Source organism: Bos grunniens, chromosome X, assembly GCF_055505025.1.
Source record: "Bos grunniens cultivar Pamir isolate PY7600 chromosome X, Bosgru_T2T1.0, whole genome shotgun sequence".
Taxonomy (NCBI): Eukaryota; Metazoa; Chordata; class Mammalia; order Artiodactyla; family Bovidae; genus Bos; species Bos grunniens.
The window spans coordinates 71,990,558-72,013,928 of NC_141194.1; the positions used below are offsets into that span (position 1 = coordinate 71,990,558).

General features: G+C 37.7%; 1 protein-coding gene across 4 annotated transcripts in view; it reads left to right on the plus strand.

The window, feature by feature from the left end:
- The window catches only part of SH3BGRL (SH3 domain binding glutamate rich protein like), a 121,133-nt gene that overhangs the window by 96,065 nt on the left and 1,697 nt on the right, over nucleotides 1-23,371 (plus strand). For 2 of the 4 annotated variants that reach the window (XM_086389884.1, XM_086389882.1), the window contains 2 exons: nucleotides 13,702-13,887; nucleotides 16,645-16,725. In XM_086389884.1, the coding sequence (XP_086246010.1) occupies nucleotides 13,702-13,887; nucleotides 16,645-16,725 (267 nt within the window). Of the gene's footprint in view, nucleotides 1-13,701; nucleotides 13,888-16,644; nucleotides 16,726-19,677; nucleotides 19,719-23,371 lie in introns of all 4 variants that reach the window. The other 2 variants (XM_086389883.1, XM_086389885.1) reach the window with 2 other exon arrangements.

Sequence of the window (23,371 nt, forward strand, 5' to 3'; positions counted from 1 at the left end):
TATGTGTCTTTAGGTCTGAAGTGGGTTTCTTTTAGGCAGCAAGTACATGAGTCTTATTTTTGTATCCATTCAGCCAGTCTGTGTCCTTTGATTGGAGCATGTAATCCATTTACATTTAAAGTAATTATTGATATATATGTTTCTGTTGCCATTTTCTTAATTGTTTGGGACTGTTTTTTTTTTTTTTTTCCTTCTTCTTCTTCTCTTGTGTTTCTTGATTATATAATCCCTTCAACGTTTCTTTTAAAACATTTGTTGTAATCCCATTTGTTGGTCACCTTGAATTCACTTAACTTTTGCTTGTCTGAAAAGCTTTTTATTTGTCCATCAATTTTGAATGAGATTAAAGGGGAATCCTGGGTGGAGTCCTAACTCTGTAGTTCAGTACCTCAGGCATTTGATGGGCCAACCTCTCCACTGTTCAGCTGCCAGTGCTGGAGTGTGGGGAGAGAGAGGCTATGGTCATGGCTCCACCCCCCACACGTGACTCAGCAGTATTGCCTTGCTTCCATGGCTGCCTGGCTCTCCTCCACAGGCATTTTCCACCACAGTCTCCTCCCTCACATCCCCTCTATCCGTCTCTCCACAGTCAACAGCAACCCTCATCCTGGGATTGTTCCACAATCCCTAACCTCCAGGTCCTAGCTGCTGCGCCTTCCAGAGGACTCGTGTCCCTGTCTATGGTATGTATGGCTGCGGCAAGGAGTGTCTGTTTTCATTCCATTTAGGCTGCCACAGATCAGCTGTTTCACTCTCAGCCTTAAATATTTCTCCTCTGACACAACTGCCCCAATGTGGGGATCGGATCTCTGATTCAGTTTCCCCACCTGCCAAGTTTAGGTCCAGTCCTACTAACACTCTTGCTTTTCCCCCTAGTTCCTTCATTTTACCCAGTTTTGCGTAGCTGTATAGACTATTTTCTGCTTCTTAGATACTCCTGTCCATTCTCAGCTGGTGTTCTGCATGCACTTCTATGTCTGAAGGTGTATTCCTGATGTATCCATGGAGAGATACATCCACGTCCACCTCCTCCTCCACCATCTTGTTTTCCAAATATTGAGTTTTAAACTAGCTTTTCCACTCTCTTATTTCACCTTCATCAATATTTAGTTCCTCTTCACTTTTTGCCATAAAAGAGATGTCATCTGCATATCTGGGGTTATTGATATTTTCCCCAGCTATCTTGATTCCTGCTTGAGCTTCACATGATGGACTCTGTATATAAGTTAAATAAGCAGTGTGACAGTTTACAGCCTTGACGTACTCCATTCCCAATTTTGAATCAGTCCATTGTTCCATGTCTGGTTCCAGCTGTTGCTTCTTGACGTGCATACAAGTTTCTAGGAAGGAAGAAATGTGGTCTTCCCTTTCTTTTGGAGGTTTTCCCTTTCTGGTGTTTTGAAATTCTTCATCTTTTGAAGAATTTCCCACCATTTGTTTTGATCCACACAGTACAAGGCTTTAGCTTAGTCAATGTAGAAGAAATTGATGTTTTTATGGAATTCTCTTGGTTTTCCTCTGATCTAATAGATGTTGGCAATATGATCTCTGCTTCCTCTGCTTTTTCTAAATCAAGCTTGAACATCTGGAAGTCCTTGGTTCACCTACTGTTGAAGCCTAGCTTGGGCAATTTTGAGCGTTACTTTGCTAGCATGTGAAATGAGTGCAATTGTATGGTAGTTTGAACATTCTTTGGCATTGCGTTCCTTTGGGAATGGAATGAAAACTGACCTTTTGCAGTCTTCTGGCCACTGCTGAGTTTTCCAAATTTGCTGGCATATTGAGTGCAACACTTTAATAGTATCATCTTTTAGGATTTGAAATAGCTCAGCTGGAATTCCATCATCTCCAGTAGCTTTGTTAGTAGTAATGTTTCCTAAGGCTCCCTTGACTTAGCACTCAAAAATGTCTGGCTTTAGGTGAGTGATTACTCCATCGTGGTCATCGGGGTCACTAAAATCTTCTTTGTGTAGTTCTTCTGTGTATTCTTGCCACCTCTTCTTAATATCTTTGGCTTCTGTTATGTCCATACTGTTTCTGTCCTCTTTTGTGCCCATCATTGCGTGAAATATTCCCTTGGTATCTCTAATTTTCTTGATGTGATCTCTAGTCTTTCCCATTGTGTTGTTTTCCTCTATTTCTTTGCATTGATTGCTGAAGAAGGCTTTCTTATCTCTCTTTGCTATTCTTTGGAACTCTGCAGTTAGATGGGTATATCTTTCCTTTTCTCCTTTGCTTCTCTTTTCTCAGCTATTTGTAAGGCCTCCTCATATGATTGTTTTACTTTCTTGCATTTCTTTTTCTTGGGGATGGTTTTGATCTCACCTTCTGTACAATGTTACAAACGTCCTTCTGTAGTTGTTCAGGCACTCTGTCTATCAGATGTAATCCCCTGAATCTATTTTTCACTTCCACTGTATAATCCTAAAGGATTTCTTTTAGGTCATAACTGAATGGCGTAGTTGTTCTGAATTTTGCAATAAAGATTTCATTATGTGAGTCACAGTCAGCTCCCGGTCTTGTTTTTGCTGATTGTACAGGACTGCTCCAGCTACAAATAATATAATCAATCTGATTTCTGTATTGACCATCTGTTGATGTCCATGTGTACAGTTGTCTCTTGTGTTGTTGTAAGGGGGTGTTTGCTATGACCAGTGCATTCTTTTGGCAAAACTCTGTTAGCCTTTGCCCTACTTCCTTTCGTACTTCAAGGGAAAACTTTCCTGAGTCTGGCATAAAATTTATTATTTTGTTTGTTTTCAGAGAATCAGCTGTTAGTCTCTTTGTTGCTTTTTCTCCCCTCCCCCCCCCTTCCCAGCATTTGCTTGGTTTCTGCTCTGCTCTTCATTATTTCTCTTTTTATACTATCTTTTGCCTTTGTTCTTCTTTTTCTAGTTCCTTTTGGTGTAAGTTTAGACCGTTATCTGAATTTTTTCTCTTTATCTAGATTGCTGTAGACTTCTCTTTGAACCGTTTTCACCACATCCCATAGGTTTAAGACCATTGTGGTTTCATTTCCATTTGTCTCTAGATATTTTTTCACTGCCATTTTGATTTATTCCATGACCAATTGTTTAGTAGCCTCCATGTGTTTGTCTTTTTTTTTTTTTTTGCATCTTTTTTTCCCTTAACTTTTGTTTCTTGTCACATAGTACTGTAATTAGAAAAATGATTGGTATGATTTCAGTCTTCTTAAATTTACCAAGATTTTCTATGGCCTTGCATGTGATCTATTCTGGAGACTGTTATATGTTCACTTAAAAGAATGTGTTTTCTATTGCTTTTGGATGGACTGTTTTTTATATATGTCTATTCAGCTCATCTGCTCTATTGTGTCCTTTAAGGCCAGTTCTTTCTTATTGATTTTCAGTCTGGATTATCTGTCCACTGATATAAATGCGGTCTTAAAGTCTAATACTATTATTGTGTTACTGTCAATTTCTCCCTTTCAGTTCAGTTCAGTTCAGTCACTCAGTCGTGTCTGACTCTTTTGCGACCCCATGAATTGCAGCACGCCAGGCCTCCCTGTCCATCACCAACTCCCGGAGTTCACCCAGACTCATGTCCATCGACTCAGTGATGCCATCCAGGCATCTCATCCTCTGTCATCCCCCTTCTCCTCCTGCCCCCAATCCCTTCCAGCATCAAAGTCTTTTCCAATGAGTCAACTCTTCACATGAGGTGGCCAAAGTACTGGAGCTTCAGCTTTAGCATCATTCCTTCCAAAGAAATCCCAGGGCTGATTTCCTTCAGAATGGACTGGCTGGATCTCCTTGCAGTCCAAGGGACTCGCAAGAGTCTTCTCCAACACCACTGTTCAAAAGCGTCAATTCTTTGGTGCTCAGCCTTCTTCACAGTCCAACTCTCACATCCATATATGACCACAGGAAAAACCATAGCCTTGACTAGACAGACCTTTGTTGGCAAAGTAATGTCTCTGCTTTTGAATATGCTATCTAGGTTGGTCATAACTTTCCTTCCAAGGAGCAAGCGTCTTTTAATTTCATGGCTGCAATCACCATCTGCAGTGATTTTGGAGCCCCCAAAAATAAAGTCTGACACTGTTTCCACTGTTTCCCCATCTATTTCCCATGAAGTGGTGGGACTGGATGCCATGATCTTCGTTTTCTGAATGTTGAGCTTTAAGCCAACTTTTTCACTCTCCACTTTCACTTTCATCAAGAGGCTTTTTAGTTCCTCTTCACTTTCTGCCATAAGGGTGGTGTCATCTGCATATCTGAGATTATTGATATTTCTCCCGGCAATCTTGATTCCAGCTTGTGCTTCTTCCAGTCCAGCATTTCTCATGTTGTACTCTGCGTATGAGTTAAATAAGCAGGGTGACAATTTCTCCCTTTATTTACTGTTAATATTTGCCTTAGACATTGAGGCACTCCTTTGTTGTGTGTATATATATTTCCAATCATTGTATCTTCTTCTTATATTAATCCATTTATGATTATGCAGTGTTTTTCATTCTCTCTTCTTACAGTCTGTGCTTTAAAGTGTGTTTTTCCTCTGTAAAAGGGAACCCATGTACACTGTTGGTGAAAATGTAATTTGGTAAAGTCACTATGGAAAGCAGTATGGAGGTTTCTTTAAAAACTAAAAATAAAACTACTACATGACTCAGCAATTCCATTCCTGGGTATATATCCAAAAACAGCTGAAACACTAACTCAAAAAACTACCACACCACAATGTTCATAGCAGCAGTATTTACATGATATGGAAGCAATCTCAGTGTTCATCAACAGATTAATGGATAAAGAATATGTGTTATATATGTACACTAGAATCTTATTCAAGCATGAAAAAGAATGAAATTTTACCATTTTCAGCAATATGAATGGACTTGACTGGTTTGATCTTGCTGTCCAAGTCACTCTCAAATGTCTTCTTTAGCACCTCAGTTTGAAAGCATCAGTTCTTTGGTGCTCAGCCTTCCTTTATGGTCCAACTCTCACATTCATACATGACTACTGGAAAAAAAACATATCTACAACTAGATGGACCTTTGTTGGCAAAATAATGTCTTTGCTTTTTAATACACTGTCTAGGTTTGTCATAGCTTTCCTTCCTAAGAACAATTATCTTTTAATTTCATGAATACACTCACCGTCCACAATGATTTTGGAGCCGAAGAAAGTAAAATCTGTCACTGTTTTCACTTTTTTGCCATCTATTTACCATGAAATGATTGGACAGGATGCCATAATCTTAGTTTTTTGAATGCTGAGTTTTAAGTCAGCTTTTTCACTCTCGTCTTTCACCCTCATCAAGAGGCTCTTTAGTTGCTCTTCACTTTCTGCCATTAATGTGGTATCCTCTGCATATCTGAGGTCGATATTTCTCCCCACAGTCTTGATTCCAACTTGTGATTCATCCAGCCCAGCATTTCGCATAATGTACTCTGTGTATAAGTTACATAAGTAGAGTGACAATATACAGCCTTGATGTATTCCTTTTCTAATTTTGAACTAATCTGTTGTTCCATGTCTGGTTCTAACTGTTGCTTCTTGAACTACACACAGGATCTCAGGAAACAGGTAAGGTGGTCTGGTATCTCTTTAAGGATTTTCCACAGTTTGTTGTGATTCACACAGTCAAAGGCTTAAGTGTAGTCACTGAAGCAGAAATAGATTTTTTTTTTTTTTCTGGAATTCCCTTGCTTTCTCTCCATGATCCAACAAATGTTGACAATTTGATCTCTGGTTCCTCTGTCTTTTCTAAATCCAACTCGTACATCTGGAAGTTCTTCGTTCATGTACTTCTGAAGCTTAGCTAGAAGGATTTTGAGCATTACCTTGCTAGCATGCTTAATGAACACAGCTGAAGTGTAGTTTGTACGGTCTTTGGATTGCCTTTCTTTGGGATTGGAATGAAAACTGACCTTTTCTAGGTCTTTGGCACAATAAACTCAGGCAAGAATAAAGGCAGCTTGATCTGCTATAAGGTGGCTGAGTAATGCATATTTTTATAGTGGTAGATAAAACATTATGTAGAAACTTTAAATTTAAGCGGTAGGGGGTAAGGTTGAAATTGGCCACAGGGAACCAGTGTAGCAGCAGTAGGATTACAGTATATATTTTGATTCTGTGGCTTTCAGTCTTTGGTCAAGTTAGTCTATTATTTATTAACCTGCTAATACTTCTCTTGACAGAGGAGCCCAGTGAGCTGTAGTCCATGGGGTCACAAAGAGTTGGACATGACTTAGCAGCCAAACAACAACAGACATTTCTCTTGGCATGTATATGTGGGTTTGAAGTTAACCTGCAGGAGGTGAAAGTATAGCCACCTTCATTTTCTGGATTAAAAGAGCTTTTCTTGACTAAATTAAGTTTCAGTTCTGAATTATCTCATCTTTATAAGCCTTCTCTTATCTGAAACTTTTCTCTGTAGATACTCTTTCTTTTAGTCCCTCTGTCTCTTACTGACTCAGTTAAAGCTTTTTTTTTTTTTTTTTTTTTTTACTTTCAAGTGAGTAGTTTATTGTATTATGATCATTTTGCTGTATGAGATGATTGTTGGACTTTTTTAAAGTGATGGGTACATTGCTTATTTAAAAAATAATAAAGAATGGGAAGCATCTGATGTTCTTGCTCTTTCTTATCTGTTTCTTTGTAAATTTAAAATACAGAAATATACCCTGCATACCAACTTCACCCACTCAGAACCATTAAGTGATGAAATACTTGGCAAAGGGGAGACATGAGCTACATTGTTCTCAGTGCAGTCAACAAGAAATCAGAGGCCTCATTATATTCCATTCAGTTCTCCTCTGTGCATGCTGCCTATGTACAAGCAAGACAGCCCACAAATTGGTGGACTTGAGGTCAATTTAGACTGGTCAAGTGAAAAGAGACCATAATACCTGGAAAATCAAATACACTAAATGAGGCTATTTGGAAGATAACATATCTCAGGTTTGTTGTCTTTCTATTCTGTATCACATAGTTTAGAAGGAACTCTCTCATATGTGTCAGTCCTATTTCCCCAGCAAGATTGTGAATTCTGTTATGTACTGCATGTAGTGAAAAAGAACAGGGCTTTGCATCCAGATAGCTTTAGATTTGTATTTTGGTACATGCAATTAATAGGTCATTCTTCTCAGGCAGGTCTGTCAACCTTTCTAAATCTCAGTTTCCATTGTTGTAAAATGAATAATCATACTAACCTTTCAGAATTGTGAGGATTTCAAGATCAATGTATACATAGCCTCACAAAGAATTTGATACTCAGCAAACACTCAACAAGCCTTAGTCTTCCTTTCTCCTTAAAGGTCTTTATCTGGCACAAAGCTTAACTCAATAATAACATACAGTAAGGCTTGGAAATTTTGTTTTCAGATTACCTTGGGAGGGCATTGCTGATGCATTTTTGTGTAACCTTCTGTTAGAGTTTAAGTAGGGATGACTCTGTGCAAAATTCTAAGGCACACAAAGAAACTTCACTGTTTCCTTACCTACTCCTCTCCAGGCAGTCCCTCCTTCCACTCAAACATGCACACTTCCTGCCCATTCTAAGTCAGTAATGATAAAGTTTCAGGCATCAGAAGATTGAATTGAATTGAATCAAATTGAATCAAATTGGTGCTCCTTATTTCACAACTTCCTGATCTACACATGGAGCAGTGTCTGAAGGAATTGAAGAGACATCACAGTTCCTTCTTACGCTAGAGAAAAACTTCAGATATGAAAGGGCTGAATAGATGAGATTATTCAGAACTGATCAAGAAAAGTCTTCTTAACCCAGAAAATTAGGCGTGACTGTACTGTCTTTACTGTGACCACCTTGCTGCTAAGTCACTTCAGTCGTATCTGACTCTGTGCAACCCCATAGATGGCAGCCCACGAGGCTCCCCCGTCCCTGGAATTCTCCAGGCAAGAACACTGAGGTGGGTTGCCATTTCCTTCTCCAATGCATGAAAGTGAAAAGTCAAAGTGAAGTCTCTCAGTAGTATCCAACTCTTAGCGACCCCATGGACTGCAGCCTACCAGGCTCCTCCGTCCATAGGATTTTCTAGGCAAGAGTACTGGAGTGGGGTGCCATTGCCTTCTCCAGTGACCACCTTAAGACATAGTAATAGCTATTTTTGAGAAAGTACCTTTAAATATCTACCTTTCGTCTTTTCACACAAGGCTCTAATTCTGAAATTACTTGGGCCTTAACATCTCTTTAGACGTAATGTGGTAAAAGTGCAACTAAAAGAGAAAGTAGTAACAGCATTTTGGGATGGCAGGCAGCAATAAAATAGCAAACCTTGCATTGTGCTCTTATGCTGCTACATCGTGGAATATCTGTCAGGAGAACTCCAGAGAGCTAGAGGTAGAGGTGGGAGATCAACAAGAAAATTCTTAATAGTCTTAACCTAGATTTGTTGCAGACTTGTTGGTAAAGAGATAGGAATTACAAGTTTTTCATGGCTGATTGTGACCAAAGCATTTTTTAAAATATTGCAAAACAGGCAAGCTGAAAGCAAATGTCTCTTGCTGTGGTTGCACCATTAGATTAAGCGGTAAGAAGCCAGTGGCTTAAGGACTCATTACAGTATTCTCTTAAAAATGCATGCAGATCTCTTTGGTTACCAAATGACTACACAGTGGCAATGCTGCTGTGGTCTATAGCCAAACAGACTGGGGGTTCAGATTTGATTTTCCTTTTGGGTATATTTGGTAAGTAGATTAGTAAAAGACTAAAAAAAAAAAAAAAAAACAGCTTTAAATTCTATTTGTTCATGCTTCCTTCACCCCACTCTTAAATGCTTATTAGGCACTGGCTAAGCCAATATAAGCTTATTATTTCTCTACAAATTAGAGCAGCTTCTCTTATGGCAGATTTGAAACAAATAGAACCAATTGAAGGGAGTCTATATATCTGAATTTATTTTTGCATAAGTTGACTGGGTCACAAATTGTAAATTGTATAAAAAGACAAAATGCATACATACATAAGTGTTTATTCACTAAGAATTTAATCATAGAAATTTTGAGCATCCATTTAGAAAGTATACAGGTTTATTTTATAATACTGTACTTTTCATTGTTCTAGTGCAATATGCCATAATAGTTGTGAGCTCATTTTTCACAGCTGGTTGTTTATATTAAGCTTTACTAAGCACATTATGCTTTTAGTAAGCATGAGACTGCATTCAGTATAGATGGATATGTATGTAGCATTTGTGAAGTCATTATTAAGCTTAGTCTAAGTGGCATCACTCATAGCAATAAACACTTACTTTCTGTTCTAAGTTCCTTCCACTCATTTGCTTTGTCATTCACTTGACTCCTCTCACCTAAACACTTTGTATGGTTGTTTTACTTTCATATTTAAATACCATTGTTGTAATTAAAAATTTTAATATATTTATGTCTAATCCTTCCCACTAGATTGTAATTTTAGGAGGGAATCTGCTATTTTTCTTTAGACATTTGAGAGAACCTCATAAATTTCTTACACACTTAAAAGGCACCCAAGAAATATTGTTGAATAGGTATGAAATACAGTGTCAGACAATCATTTTAAATTTTAGTGCATCACAGTTGGAACCTCTGTTGATCTTCACTTTAAAGTGTCAGCTGAGAAAATATGTCAGGTTATTTATAAAACAAGACAAAATCTCATCTTGATTAAATGTTTTATTGTAGGTCAGCACTGTCACGAAAAAGATTCCTGTTTTCCCATTAGAAGCATGATTATTGAAGCTTTGTTCTTCCTTTGGAATTTGAACATTCACTCTGACACTTTCTAGAGCAGAAACCTTATCAGTTTCCCTCTTTAAAAAAAACAAAAACAAAAACAAAAACAAAACTTGACCTTTGGCTGACAGACAGGAAACTTACTGAGGATAGCTGGAGACACATTTTTTCTGTAGGCAGCAGTTTTTCAGCAGCCCTGCTCTGTGTCTTTGGTGGGATGGATACCCTAAATCTCAAACCCTGACAGGTAAGCATTCTTTGGGTGGAAGTGGGGAGTGTGGTTTGCTCTTTGAAAAAGATTGATCTAAATTCTTGAGCAGTGCCATTGTCTACTTGCAAATACATTTGTGTGTTGAAAAGGATATCAGTAACCTTTTAACTCCAAAGTATTTTTTCCTGTAGGAAATTTAAATTTTATTCCTTAGGGAAACTTTGTGATACCCATTCCTAATTGTTCTGAACAATTGTTCCTAATTGTTCTAGCAATGTATGGCTTTCAGTCACATCTGTCCAAAGCCACTTTGTAGGGATATATTTTAGTGAGCATGTACCTATAGGCACTAACTCTGTAGATATAAATCATCCCTGTAGGAAGTAAAATTGATATTTGAAAATGGACTTACAGATATATCAAGTTAAGAAACATTTTTTACATTTCCTGAAGATTCAAACCTGGATAAATGTTCATATTGCTAGGGCAGAATCTACTTTAAAAAGTATTATAGCCCATTTTGTTCAGCCCTCTGAAGATGTGGAATACTCTAGGAGGCATGTGTACTTACTTGTTAGGCAGTTCCAGAAGATGGAAGAAATACTTGTGATCCAGAGCTAATGATTAGAGGGTAAAGACATCACTGAAGCTATACTATAATGACCACTGACACCAGGCCTGGCTACAGCCTTAACTCAGTACATAGAGAACAGTGTTCTCAACATGGGGAACATATGTATACCTGTGGCGGATTCATTTTGATATTTGGCAAAACTAATACAATTATGTAAAGTTTAAAAATAAAATAAAATTAAAAAAAAACCCTCCCATATTTACAAAAAAAAAAAAAAAAAACATTCAATAATGTGAGAAAGGCCTCAAAGAGTTATTTATCTGAAGGGTTCTCTGCTTTCTGTCTCACATAAGCATGACAGGTGACAGTCATCGAGGGCCATGTATAATTCTTAGCATGTTAGATATAACAGTAACTCTTAATTCACTAAAAATATCTGTTAGGATGGCAAATGCCTCAAAGTACCATATTTATGGGATATCTGTATATCTACTTAAATTTGTAAATATGCAAATCATGAACAAATTACTTGACACACTCCACACAAACTGAACACCTCCTTTAGTATCATGGAGATAAAAACCCACTAATTTAACTGAGCCTTCTATCACTTCTGTTACTGACTTTTACATGGATTATCCTCAAAATTCAATGGAAACAGTGACAGACTTTATTTTCTTGGGCTCCAAAATCACTGCAGACAATGACTGCAGCCATGAAATTAAAATATGTTTGCTTCTTGAAAGGAAAGCTATGACAAACCTGGACAGTGTATTAGAAAGCAGACATCACTTTGCCGACAAAGGTTCATATAGTCAAAGTTATGGTTTTCCCATTAATTATGTATGGATGTGAGAAATGGACCATAAAGAAGGCTGAGTGCAGAAGAATTGATGCTTTTGAACTGTGGTGTTGGAGAAGACTCTTGAGATTCCTTTGGACTGCAAGGAAATCAAACCAGTCAATCCTAAAGGAAATCAGTTCTGAATATTCATTGGAAGGACTGATGCTGAAGCTGTAGCTCCGATACTTTGGCCACCTGTTGTGAAGAGCTGACTCATTTGAAAAGACCCTGATGCTGGGAAAGATTGAAGGCAGGAGGAGAAGGGGACGACAGAGAACAAGATGATTGGATGGTATAACCAACTCTATGGACATGAGTTTGAGCAGGCTCCAGGAGATGGTGAGGGATGGGGAGGCCTGGCGTGCTGAAGCCCATGGGGTCACAAAGAGTCAGAGTCAAACACGACTGAGTGACTGAACAAGAACAATCCTCAAAATTCAAAAGGTGGTGTGCTTAGTTGCTCAGTCATGTCTGACTCTTTTCAATCCCATGGATTGTAGCCCACCAGGCTTCTCTGTCCATGGGATTCTCCAGGCAAGATTACTGGAGTGGGTAGCCATTCCCTTCTCTAGGGGATCTTCCTGATTCAGGGTGTAGTATTGTTACATTTATAAATTAAAGTTTGATTTTATAAGTTAATAAGGAAATATGATTCCTATTAGAAAAATTGGCTACAAATTTTGCTGGATTGTAAGTGATCTTTCAAAAAAGGCAATGGCACCCCACTGTGAGCACCCCACTCTTGCCTGGAAAATCCCATGGATGGAGGAGCCTGGTAGGCTGCAGTCCATGGGGTCACAAAGAGTCGGACACGACTGCGCAACTTCACTTTCATTTTTCACTTTCATGCTTTGGAGAAGGAAATGGCAACCCACTCCAGTGTTCTTGCCTGGAGAATCCCAGGGACGGGGGAGCCTGGTGGGCTACCGTCTATGGGGTCTCACAGAGTTGGACACGGCTGAAGCAACTTAGCAGCAGCAGCAGCAGTAGCAGCAGTAAGTGATCTTTAAAGGAGGACATTCTGTACTCTGATCTAAATATCTTGTAGAGATTTCAGTTCCTATTGGGAGAAGTTGAGAATTTTTTTTTTTCCTCGCGTTGTGTGATGAGAGATAAAATTACCTATAGTCACAAACATGTTAGAAGAACAGAATATGACCTCTGTTTATGCATGTATGTATGTGTATGTGGGGATACAAATCTAAAGAAAATTTGACTATATGAAAGTTTCTTTTTATTTTTCATTTTGATTTCCATTAAAAAGACTTTTTCTTTTGATTTTGTATTTTTGATGCTCCTGCTCCGTGAGTCTTTTTAGTGTAGTTCCATGAAGAAATATTTATTGATTGTGCTCTGCAGCTCAGAAATGTTTGCTAAATTTTAAATTTGGGTAAATTACTATAGATGTGTGATCAAGGTTCTAAAAGAAATGCATATCAGGGAATAAACCTAAAAATATTAATTTTATTATTTTAAAGCCTTCAAGGAACGATTAGGGCCAGAGAAGGCAATGGCAACCCACTCCAGTACTCTTGCCTGGAAAATCCCGTGGACGGAGGGGCCTGGTGGGCTGCAGTCCATGGGGTCGATAGGAGTCGGACATGGCTGAGTGACTTCACTTTATTTTTTCACTTTCATGCACTGGAGAAGGAAATGGCAACCCACTCCAGTGTTCTTGCCTGGAGAATCCCAGGGACAGGGGAGCCTGGTGGGCTGCCATCTATGGGGTCGCACAGAGTCGGACACGACTGAAGAGACTTAGCAGCAGCAGCAGGAACAATTAGGAGACAAAATAAGTGTATTATCTCTAAGATTCCTTAGTATTACATGTTAAGGGCTAGTGAATGGTACAGGTACATTTCAAACTTATAAAAGCAGGCTTAGATCTTCTTCAGTTTCTATTCTAAATGATGAAAATTGAGGCATAGAGGCTTGAAACATTCTTAAGATTCATTTCTGTTAGCTATGTGATGCTTATTAAGACAGGAATTAGACAGGTCATTTGGGATGACTTCCAACAAGCTAAAATTAAGAGAGGTCTGTAAATACTTTTTAGTTAATTGCCTTTTATATTATTGATATGCATCAGCTAGCTTTTATTCTACATGATTAGATGTGGTAATTTCAGAGGAAAAAGAAAATCAGGTTGATAACAGGATCTGTGAACTGAAAGCTCTTCAATCCTCTTATGAGACATCACTGAGAACACATTAATAAAGAGGGAAAACCACATGTGTTCTGAAAAGCCACAAATCTTGATCTATGTATGAATTCATTTCTACTAGTTCATTAACACACTTTTATTAAATTTGAAAAATAAAAACAATAAAAGTTGTTTGTTCAACAATATAATTTCTTGTCCTTTGGGTCTTAGATTAAGAAAAAACAGCAAGATGTGCTTGGTTTCTTAGAAGCTAACAAAATAGGATTTGAAGAAAAAGATATTGCAGCCAATGAAGAAAATCGGAAGTGGATGAGAGAAAATGTACCTGAAAACAGTCGACCAGCCACAGGATACCCCCTGCCACCTCAAATTTTCAATGAAAGCCAGTACCGTGGGGTAAGGAACCAATTAAAATTCTTGTTTTTTTCAAATGTATTGCCTCAAACCCATTCTCTTTCTTTTACTTCCACCCCAAATCTCCATACAGTCATTTTTCCTGTTTATCCTTTGCATCCATCTTAGACATCTAGGGGTGTTTTGCCTTCTCAGTTCAGTTCAGTTCAGTCACTCAGTCATGTCTGACTCTTTGCAACCCCAAGAACTGCAGCACACCAGGACAGGCCTACCTGTCCATCGCCAACTCCTGGAGTTTATTCAAACTCATGTCCCTTGAGTTGGTAATGCCGTCTCATCCTCTGTAAGCCCCTTCTCTTCCTGCCTTCAATCTTTCCCAGCATCAGGGTCTTTTCAAATGAGTCATTTCTTCGCAATCAGTTGGCCAAAGTATTGGAGTGTCAGCTTCAGCATCTGTCCTTCCAATGAATATTCAGGACTGACTTCCTTTAGGATGGAGTGGTTGGATCTCCTTGCTGTCCAAGGGACTCTCAAGAGTCTCCTCCAACACCACAGTTCAAAAGCATCAATTCTTTGGCGCTCATCTTTCATTATAGTCCACCTTTCACATCCATACATGACTACTGGAAAAACTATAGCTTTGACTAGATGGACCTTTGTTGACAAATGTAATGTCTCTGCTTTTTAATATTCTGTCTAGGTTGGTCATAACTTTTCTTCCAAGGAGCAAGTGTCTTTTAATTTCATGGCTGCAGTCACCATCTGCAGTGATTTTTGGAGCCCTGCCCCCCAAAAAATAAAATAAAATCTGTCACTGTTTCCACTGTTTCCCCATCTATTTGCCATGAAGTGATGGGACTGGATGCTATGATCTTAGTTTTATGAATGTTGAGCTTTAAGACAATTTTTCACTCTCCTCTTTCACTTTCATCAAGAGGCTCTTTAGTTCTTCACTTTCTGCCATAAGGGTAGTTTCATTTGCATATTGGAGGTTATTGATATTTCTCCCAGCAATCTTGATTCCAGCTTGTGCTACATTTAGCCTAGCATTTATCATGATGTACTCTGCATGTAAGTTAAATAAGCAGGGTGACAATATACAGCCTTGATGTACTCCTTTCCCTATTTTGCCTGCTGCTGCTGCTAAGTCTCTTCAGTCGTGTCCGACTCTGTGCGACCCCATAGATGGCAGCCCACCAGGCTCCCCTGTCCCTGGGATTCTCCAGGCAAGAACACTGGAGTGGGTTGCCATTTCCTTCTCCAGTGCATGAAAGTGAAAAGTGAAAGTGAAGTAGCTCAGTTGTATCTGACTCTTAACGACCCCATGGACTGCAGCCCACCAGGCTCTTCCATCCATGGGATTTTCCAGGCAAGAGTACTGGAGTGGGGTGCCATTTGCCTTCTACTCGGAGGGAAATGTATGAGTCGTTCACCAAAAAGTTATTGGTGAATATGTAAATACAGACCAGAGCATGATATTGTTTTAGTATGTTCACGAAGAAGCTGCTGTAAAGAGGTGAGCTGTTTTACTTATTTAGTTTGAAATTAGTTTAAAAAGAGGAATACCTTATTTTCTACTTAAAAGTAGCAAAGATTTTATTTTGGTATCATTAATGAATTTTCTTTAAATTTTTAACATATATGGATTAGGGAAACAAAAGTAATTTTTACTTTGTGATTGATGATTTCAAGTATGCCATCTTGGTTGTTGATGACAAGTCAACAAGGAAAGTTATGACCAACTGAGACAGCATATTAAAAAGCAGAGACATTACTTGGCTATGGTTTTTCCAGTAGTAATGTACGAATATGAGAATTGGACTATAAAGAAAGCTGAGCACCAAAGAATTGATGCTTTTGAACTGTGGTGTTGGAGAAGACTCTTGAGAGTCCCTTGGACTGCAAGGACATGCCACCAGTCCAGCCTAAAGGAGATCAGTCCTGGGTGTTCATTGGTAGGACTGATGTTGAAGCTGAAACTCCAATACTTTGGCCACCTGATGTGAAGAACTGACTCATTTGAAAAGACCCTGATGCTGGGAAAGATTGAGGGCAGGAGGAGAAGGGGATGACAAAGGATGAGTTGGTTGGGTGGCATCACCAACTCATGGGTTTGGGTGGACTCCGGGAGTTGGTGATGGACAGGGAGGCCTGACATGCTACGGTTCATGGGGTCGAAAAGAGTCGGATACGACTGAGTCACTGAACTGAACTGAACTTCCCTTTCAGTCTTATTTCATGAAAATCTCATACGCTTCCTCCAAACACAACACAGATTTATTATTCTTATGGCCATGGGCATGCCTAGCTAATATCTGGTCATCCATTAGTTCTGAAGACATCTCTACCTTTTAAAATTATTGTTATTTTTTATTATTTTATTTATTTTATAATTATTTATTTTTGTTTTATTTGCATAAATAATGCAGGAGAAATAGTGGTGAACTGGAACAACAGTTTCCTACCAAAAATAAGCAACCTGTTACTGGCATATAGTTGGCTACTTTGGGCTGTGAAAAAGCTACTTCCCCTGAGGCAGACTTACGTTCTATGCAGTATGAAGTAAGACATCAATTTCTGGTCTCACAGAACAGCATATCTTTTAACCCACATTAACTGGGGTCCAATAAGCCTTGCCTCTTGACTGCTCTTTACAGAATTCTAGCATTATGGAAGTTAACTAACCTGTCTGCCCCCAAAGATGTTAAGCAGTCAGATCATTTTAAATTAATTTCCCCTTTTCCTTCCAACCAACAAAGGTTGCATATTGCTAATTCTTCATGCCTTCTTTTTATCAAGGATTATGATGCCTTCTTTGAAGCCAGAGAAAATAATGCAGTGTATGCCTTTTTAGGTTTGACAGCCCCACCTGGTTCAAAGGTATGATTCAGTTTTCCTTTTCTTTGTAGGCCACTTTATTGCTGTTTTTTGTGTTTTTTTTCAATCAGTAAAGTTTCCTTTAAGTACTCAGATTAAGCCAGAGGCAGTACAGCATAGCTAAAAGGAAATGCCCCTGCTCTGCATGCACTTAATCCCTAGTATGGTAAACAGATGTGCATAATCAAATACATTATGTATGTGGATAAGAGGTAGGCAGAGTGACTTTCCTGTCAAGCTGCCCAAGAAAGCAAATTTCTCACTGACCCATTCACAAATAAGTGGTTGGAAATTTTAAAGACTCCATTATCCCAGTTGTCATGTATGGGTCTACATAGACAGAAATCATCTTAGTTCATAGTAATCTTCTTGGCAGTATCTATTGTTTTTGTGTGAAAGCAAATGCCATAGTCATCTATTCAAATTTTAACTAAGAGCATCTGAGTCTCAAAACTGGTCACTAAATTGCTGGCTGAATTTGGAAATTTCCCCCTGCCAATGACAAAATTTTTTGAATGGCAGAGTTCCCAGGGGAGACCATATAAAGAAAAAAGTCGATAATTAAATTGCCAATTTGAAGAAAAATCTCAAAGCAATGGACTTTAAATATGCCTTTGCTTTTTACCATATTTCTTCTCCACAAAGGCTAGTTTAATAAAAATGTGTGTCCCCTGCTGGCATTTTACATTTTGCTTTTAGAAGTTAATTTTATGTTAAACAGATTCTTCACACTCCAGCTCCTTCTCCAATTTTGAGTCTGTATTATTGTCTATGTTTTCACTAGAGACCATTTACAGGCATTTTTGAGCTACTATGAAATTCTGTTCCCTTGCCAAACTTTGTTTTACCATGGATAAAATGTAGTATCTTAGGCTTTATATAATTCAAATTGTAGGAAATCTTAGGTAAGGCATTTTTCTTTAAACAAGTTGTGTGCATGCTAAGTCTCTTCAGTCATGTCCAACTTTTTTGTGACCCTATAGACTGTAGGCCGGAGAAGGCATTGGCACCCCACTCCAGTACTTTTGCCTGGAAAATCCCACGGACGGTGGAGCCTGGTAGGCTGCAGTCCATGGGGTCGCTAAGAGTCAGACATGACCGAGCGACTTCACTTTCACTTTTCACTTTCATGCGTTGAAGAAGGAAATGGCAACCCACTCCAATGTTCTTGCCTGGAGAATCCCTGGGACGGGGGAGCCTGGTGGGCTGCCCTCTATGGGGTTACACAGAGTCGGACACGACTGAAGTGACTTAGCATAGCATAGCATAGCATAGACTGTAGGCTGCCGGACTCCTCTTTTCATGAGATTCTCCAGGCAGGAATACTGGAGTGGGTTGCCATACTGTCTTCCAAGGGATCTTCCCAACCCAGTGATTGAACCTGCATCTCTTACATCTCTTGCCTTGGCAGGAGGGTTCTTTACCACTAGCGCCACCTTGGGAAGCCCTTAAACAAGTTAGTAAAACCCAAATTGTCTCTGATTTCAGTGCATATATTAAAGAAAGTATGAAAGGAAGGGTAGCCCATTTTCTATGACTGATGACTTTCAGTGAAAAGTGGAAGTTATTCATTCATTTATTCATTCAGTAAATATTTACTGAGTGTCAATTATTGACTTGATATTGATGGTAGGGCAAATACAGAGAATACAGCATAATCTCTATCTTTAAAGTGTTTATAACCTAGAGAGGGACATGTATGCAGATAATTATACAATGAATATGTCTACAAATAATTATGATATACTGTGGTAAATTCTATATGATTGGTATGAATAAAGTTTAGTAGGCATCCAGAAGAAATAATCATAAATTACTATTAAGGAGTTTGGGGAAGATTTCACAGAGGAATTCACATTTGAGCTATTAGGGATTCCAAAATACTGAAGTAACACTGTCTTTCACAGAGGTTGCAGCAGGAACCACTGCATTTGGATATAGCTGCATCTGATGGTATATTTGGGGAGCAGCAGTGTGGTGTAGCATGAACCTAGTATCAGTTCAGTGCAGTTCAGTCACTCAGTCGTGTCCGACTCTTTGTGACCCCATGAATCGCAGCACGCCAGGCCTCCCTGTCCATCACCAACTCCCGGAGTTCACTCAGACTCATGTCCATCGACTCAGTGATGCCATCCAGGCATCTCATCCTCTGTCGTCCCCTTCTCCTCCTGCCCCCAATCCCTCCCAGCATCACAGTCTTTTCCAGTGAGTCAGCTCTTCGCATGAGGTGGCCAAAGTACTGGAGTTTCAGCTTTAGCATCATTCCTTCCAAAGAAATCCCAGGGCTGATCTCCTTCAGAATGGACTGGTTGGATCTCCTTGCAGTCCAAGGGACTCGAAAGTGTCTTCTCCAACACCACAGTTCAAAAGCATCAATTCTTTGGTGCTCAGCCTTCTTCAAAGTCCAACTCTCACATCCATATATGACCACAGGAGAAACCATAGCCTTGACTAGATGAAACTTTGTTGGCAAAGTAATGTCTCTGCTTTTGAATATGCTATCTAGGTTGGTCATAAGTTTCCTTCCAAGGAGTAAGCGTCTTTTAATTTCATGGCTGCAGTCACCATCTGCAGTGATTTTGGAGCCCCCCAAAATAAAGTCTGACACTGTTTCCACTGTTTCCCCATCTATTTCCCATGAAGTGATGGGCCCAGGTGCCATGATCTTCATTTTCTGAATGTTGAGCTTTAAGCCAGCTTTTTCACTCTCCACTTCACTTTCATCAAGAGGCTTTTTAGTTCCTCTTCTCTTTCTGCCATAAGGGTGGTGTCATCTGTATATCTGAGGTTATTGATATTTCTCCTGGCAATCTTGATTCCAGCTTGTGTTTCTTCCAGTCCAGCATTAATAGGACATATTAAATAAAGTAAGATGCATTAGGAGGTGAGATTGGCTAGGAAGGTTGGGACCAGATTATGAATGCTGTGCTAAATACTTTCAACTTCATCTTCTAGGCATGTAAAAGCCATGGTGTGGAATGAGGGAAGGCAATGAGGTGATTATATCTGTATTTTAAAATGTGATTTGATCTTTGTGTTAAGAAAATAAATTTCGCAGCTCTGTGGATTGTGAAACATTGAATAAATGAGATATTAGAGTTGGGCTGACCCATTAGAGGGTACGTTAAGAGTCCAGAAGAGAAGACCTAAAGTGGGACAGCAGCTATGGAAAAGAAAAGTTGGATTTAAGAGGCACAGAAAAATCACTTGTGATAGAATTTGGCAGTTTACTAGATTCTTGTGTATGAAAAGAATTGGGAAGGATTCAAGCAATCTCTAAGGCTTCTAACCTGGGTGATTGGGAAATAAAGCGAAAGTCATGGAGGAAACAGAAAAGTGAGTGATCCAAGGGAGGGGTTAGTCTTGGAAAGGAGAGGGTATGTAGTTTTCTTCTGAGACTGGAAAAAATGAGGAAAGAAAGATGAAAATAGAACTTTTAATGTGCAAGGGAGTTTAGGGAAGTTCATATTTGAAAATGTTTTTTAGTATGAGGTAGGAAGAAAAATCATCTGCTAGGAAGAATGGGAAATTCATTGAGAATTGAAAGTATTCACTTGCTGAAAATAATAATAATAATAAGCTAAAGAATAGGCTAAAACCATGGATGGAATGATGGCTTAGCAAGATGAAAGGCCCAGATGAAGTTAGAGCTGATGAGCCCATTATGAAGCCAGTCAACTTATTTATAGTGTTTTTTTCATCCTTGTTTAACCCTAGAAGTAGGAATAGAGTAAATGAACAGCGGATATTATCAAGGATTGAACTAGAGGGAGCTGATAGATTGGAATAACAAAAAGCTGTCCAGAATTGACAGTGGAGTTGAGGGTAGATTGGTAATAGGGAGACTTTAAATATTAGTATTTAATAGGTTTTTCTCAAGATTAAAAGTGATAAATTTTATATCAGAAGAGTTTTCCCCTTTAATTTAACAAAACAATAAGTCTTCCAGAAAGAACTGGCTGAAAAGAAAGTATAGAAAATAAGATATACAGCTAAGTAACCCACATTGGAAAAGTGCAGTCATAATAAAAGAAATGTGATAAAAGTAGATAGAGTACTCATCTGTGAAGTTAACACATATAAAAGAGTGACAATGTTCAATGCTGAGAAGGGTGCATTGAAACATATTCTCTCATATATTACTGATGATGGTATAAATTGGTACTACTGTTTGAAAACCAAAATGGCAAATATATATTAGGGACCTAAAAAATGTTTACAATTCTTCATCCAGTAATTTTACTGGGTATTAAAGCCTATTGAAATAATTTTATACATGGAAAAGGCTTTATGAATAAAAAAATAAAAATGTTATTTATATCTTAAGAAATTTGTAAACAAGTTAAATATCTAAAAATAGGATCAACAAAAATGGTTTATCCACTTAATGAACTCATGTTCTCATTAAAAAATGATAGTTTGTGAAAAGATACATTATAGTGAGCTACAGAATTCTTTTTATTGTATAATTAACATTCTAATTACATTTAAAATATATTTATAGGGCAAAAGAGAATAGAATCATAACTAATAATATGACTATTTTTCCCTTTCTTTTCCAAATAATTAAAATACATTCTCTTTATATTTAAAAATTATTGAAAGCCAGTGCACTGGAAAACTTGTTATTTAAAAGTACCCAATAGCAAATAGTTCCATAAAGCAAGGAATCCTATTTAAGAAAATTATTTTTTTATTCTTTTGAATATTGGATGCATTTCAACATAATATATAAAGATATTTACTATTTACTTTTTTTGCTATTTACTATTTTATTAATACAAACTATAATTTCTTAGCACTAGCATTTCTTACATTTCAGTAGAGTTGATAGTTTTTATATGGAATAAAATAACTGATATATTTTTACTAAAACATAAAAATCCAGTGATGTGGAAAAGCCATGTTCACTAACATGTTGAAGGACCAAAACATGCTAGTTAAAGAAGTATTCTCACTGACTTTGAACCACCTGGCTCTAGGGAGAAGCCATGAAAATCTGCCTCTACTGTGAGATTTAAAACATTCCCATTTCTACTAAATCTATTCCATTTTACTACATCTCCAAGGGAAACTGTATGTTAATAACATTTAGCTGTGGTGTTGGTCTTGTTACTTTCCACTTAATCCAGAAAGTGGAAAGAAGAAAGGTAGGAAAAAAAATACGGATATCTGCAATGAACCAAGCACTGAGCTACACATTTCACATTCATCTCATTTTATCTTTATTCCACCCTTAAGAGCTAGGTATCCTCAATGCCATTTTACAGAGAAGGAAACTGATACTCAGATAATTTAAGTAATTTGACCAAGACTACATAATAATTGAATAACAGATATGGAATTTGAGCCCAGAATTATATGACTCAAAACCAATGCATTTATAGAATGATGTTTATAGTGGGAGTAGAGGTAAAGAACACATCATATTCCTATTTCCAAAGCTCTCTGGTTGATTAAATAACTCGTGATTCTATAAATACTAGACACTTACTTTTACATAATAATAAAGCTTTTAGCACAATTTACATATTTTATGAATAAAATATATTTTAAAAAGTAAACAATTTTAATATATAGTATATTTTATATTTAAATATAAGTATAGTGTATTTAATATACTATAATTACAGGTTATATTTAAGAATATATAATATAGTATGTATATTTAAGTATATATAATATAATATACTTATGAGTAAATATAAGTATAGTATATATTTACATATAGTATATTAAATAGTATGTGTTCTTAAAGACAAATTACAAAGAATTTTTAATTGCCTTTTGTTTTGGATTTTTGTGCTAGTAATTTATTCCATTATAAAGGATAACTGAAAGCTACACAGTTTGTGACAAATTACAGTAAAGATTGATAAGTGTGACTTTAGGGAACTAGGCTGTCTCCAAAATACTAGTTACTCAGGTATTAGGTATTAGGTGATCGTAAGAAGAAGGACATTACATTAGTCACATAATCACATTTTTATACCTTTGCTTCCCCACCTATATATGCTAGGCCATTGAAGGGTTTTAGTATAAAATTCATTGTGCTGTGTGAGGAAATATTTAGAAGCTTGTTTAATAAAATGAAACAAAATACATAACGTGGGTCTAAGACATACTCATTTTGACAGCCAAACACTACCTTAGAAATTTCAAAAGAGCTTAGGACCGTGAGTCAATAGTGTATTACATCTGTTTTGTTAAGGATATATTAAGAATGAATTACACTGTCTTCTGGTTTCTTTCTATCATTTTTACTTCTTTTTTTTTAGTGGGGGGGGGGGGTAAAAATGTAGCACCTTTTATTTTTCCTTTCTTCTGGTGTTAGCATCAGAGGCTTATTTTGGAATATTCAATTGCTTTCACTCCTCCTGATAGTCTATTAGAGACAGGTGTTTAGGTGCTGATTTTCTAGTATATATGATTTCTATAATTCAAATCTGAGGTTTCTTTCACCAAATTCACTCATGCCACCCATCTTTATTTCCATATATTTTTCCTTGAATTGTATTTTGTGTCGAGTACTATCTTAAGTGCCAGAGCACACCTATAGGTCAGAGTTCCTATGGTAGAAGTACTTACTGTCCATAGGAACTGCTATGAAATATAAAAACAGCATTTTAGCAAATAACACATTTTCTAA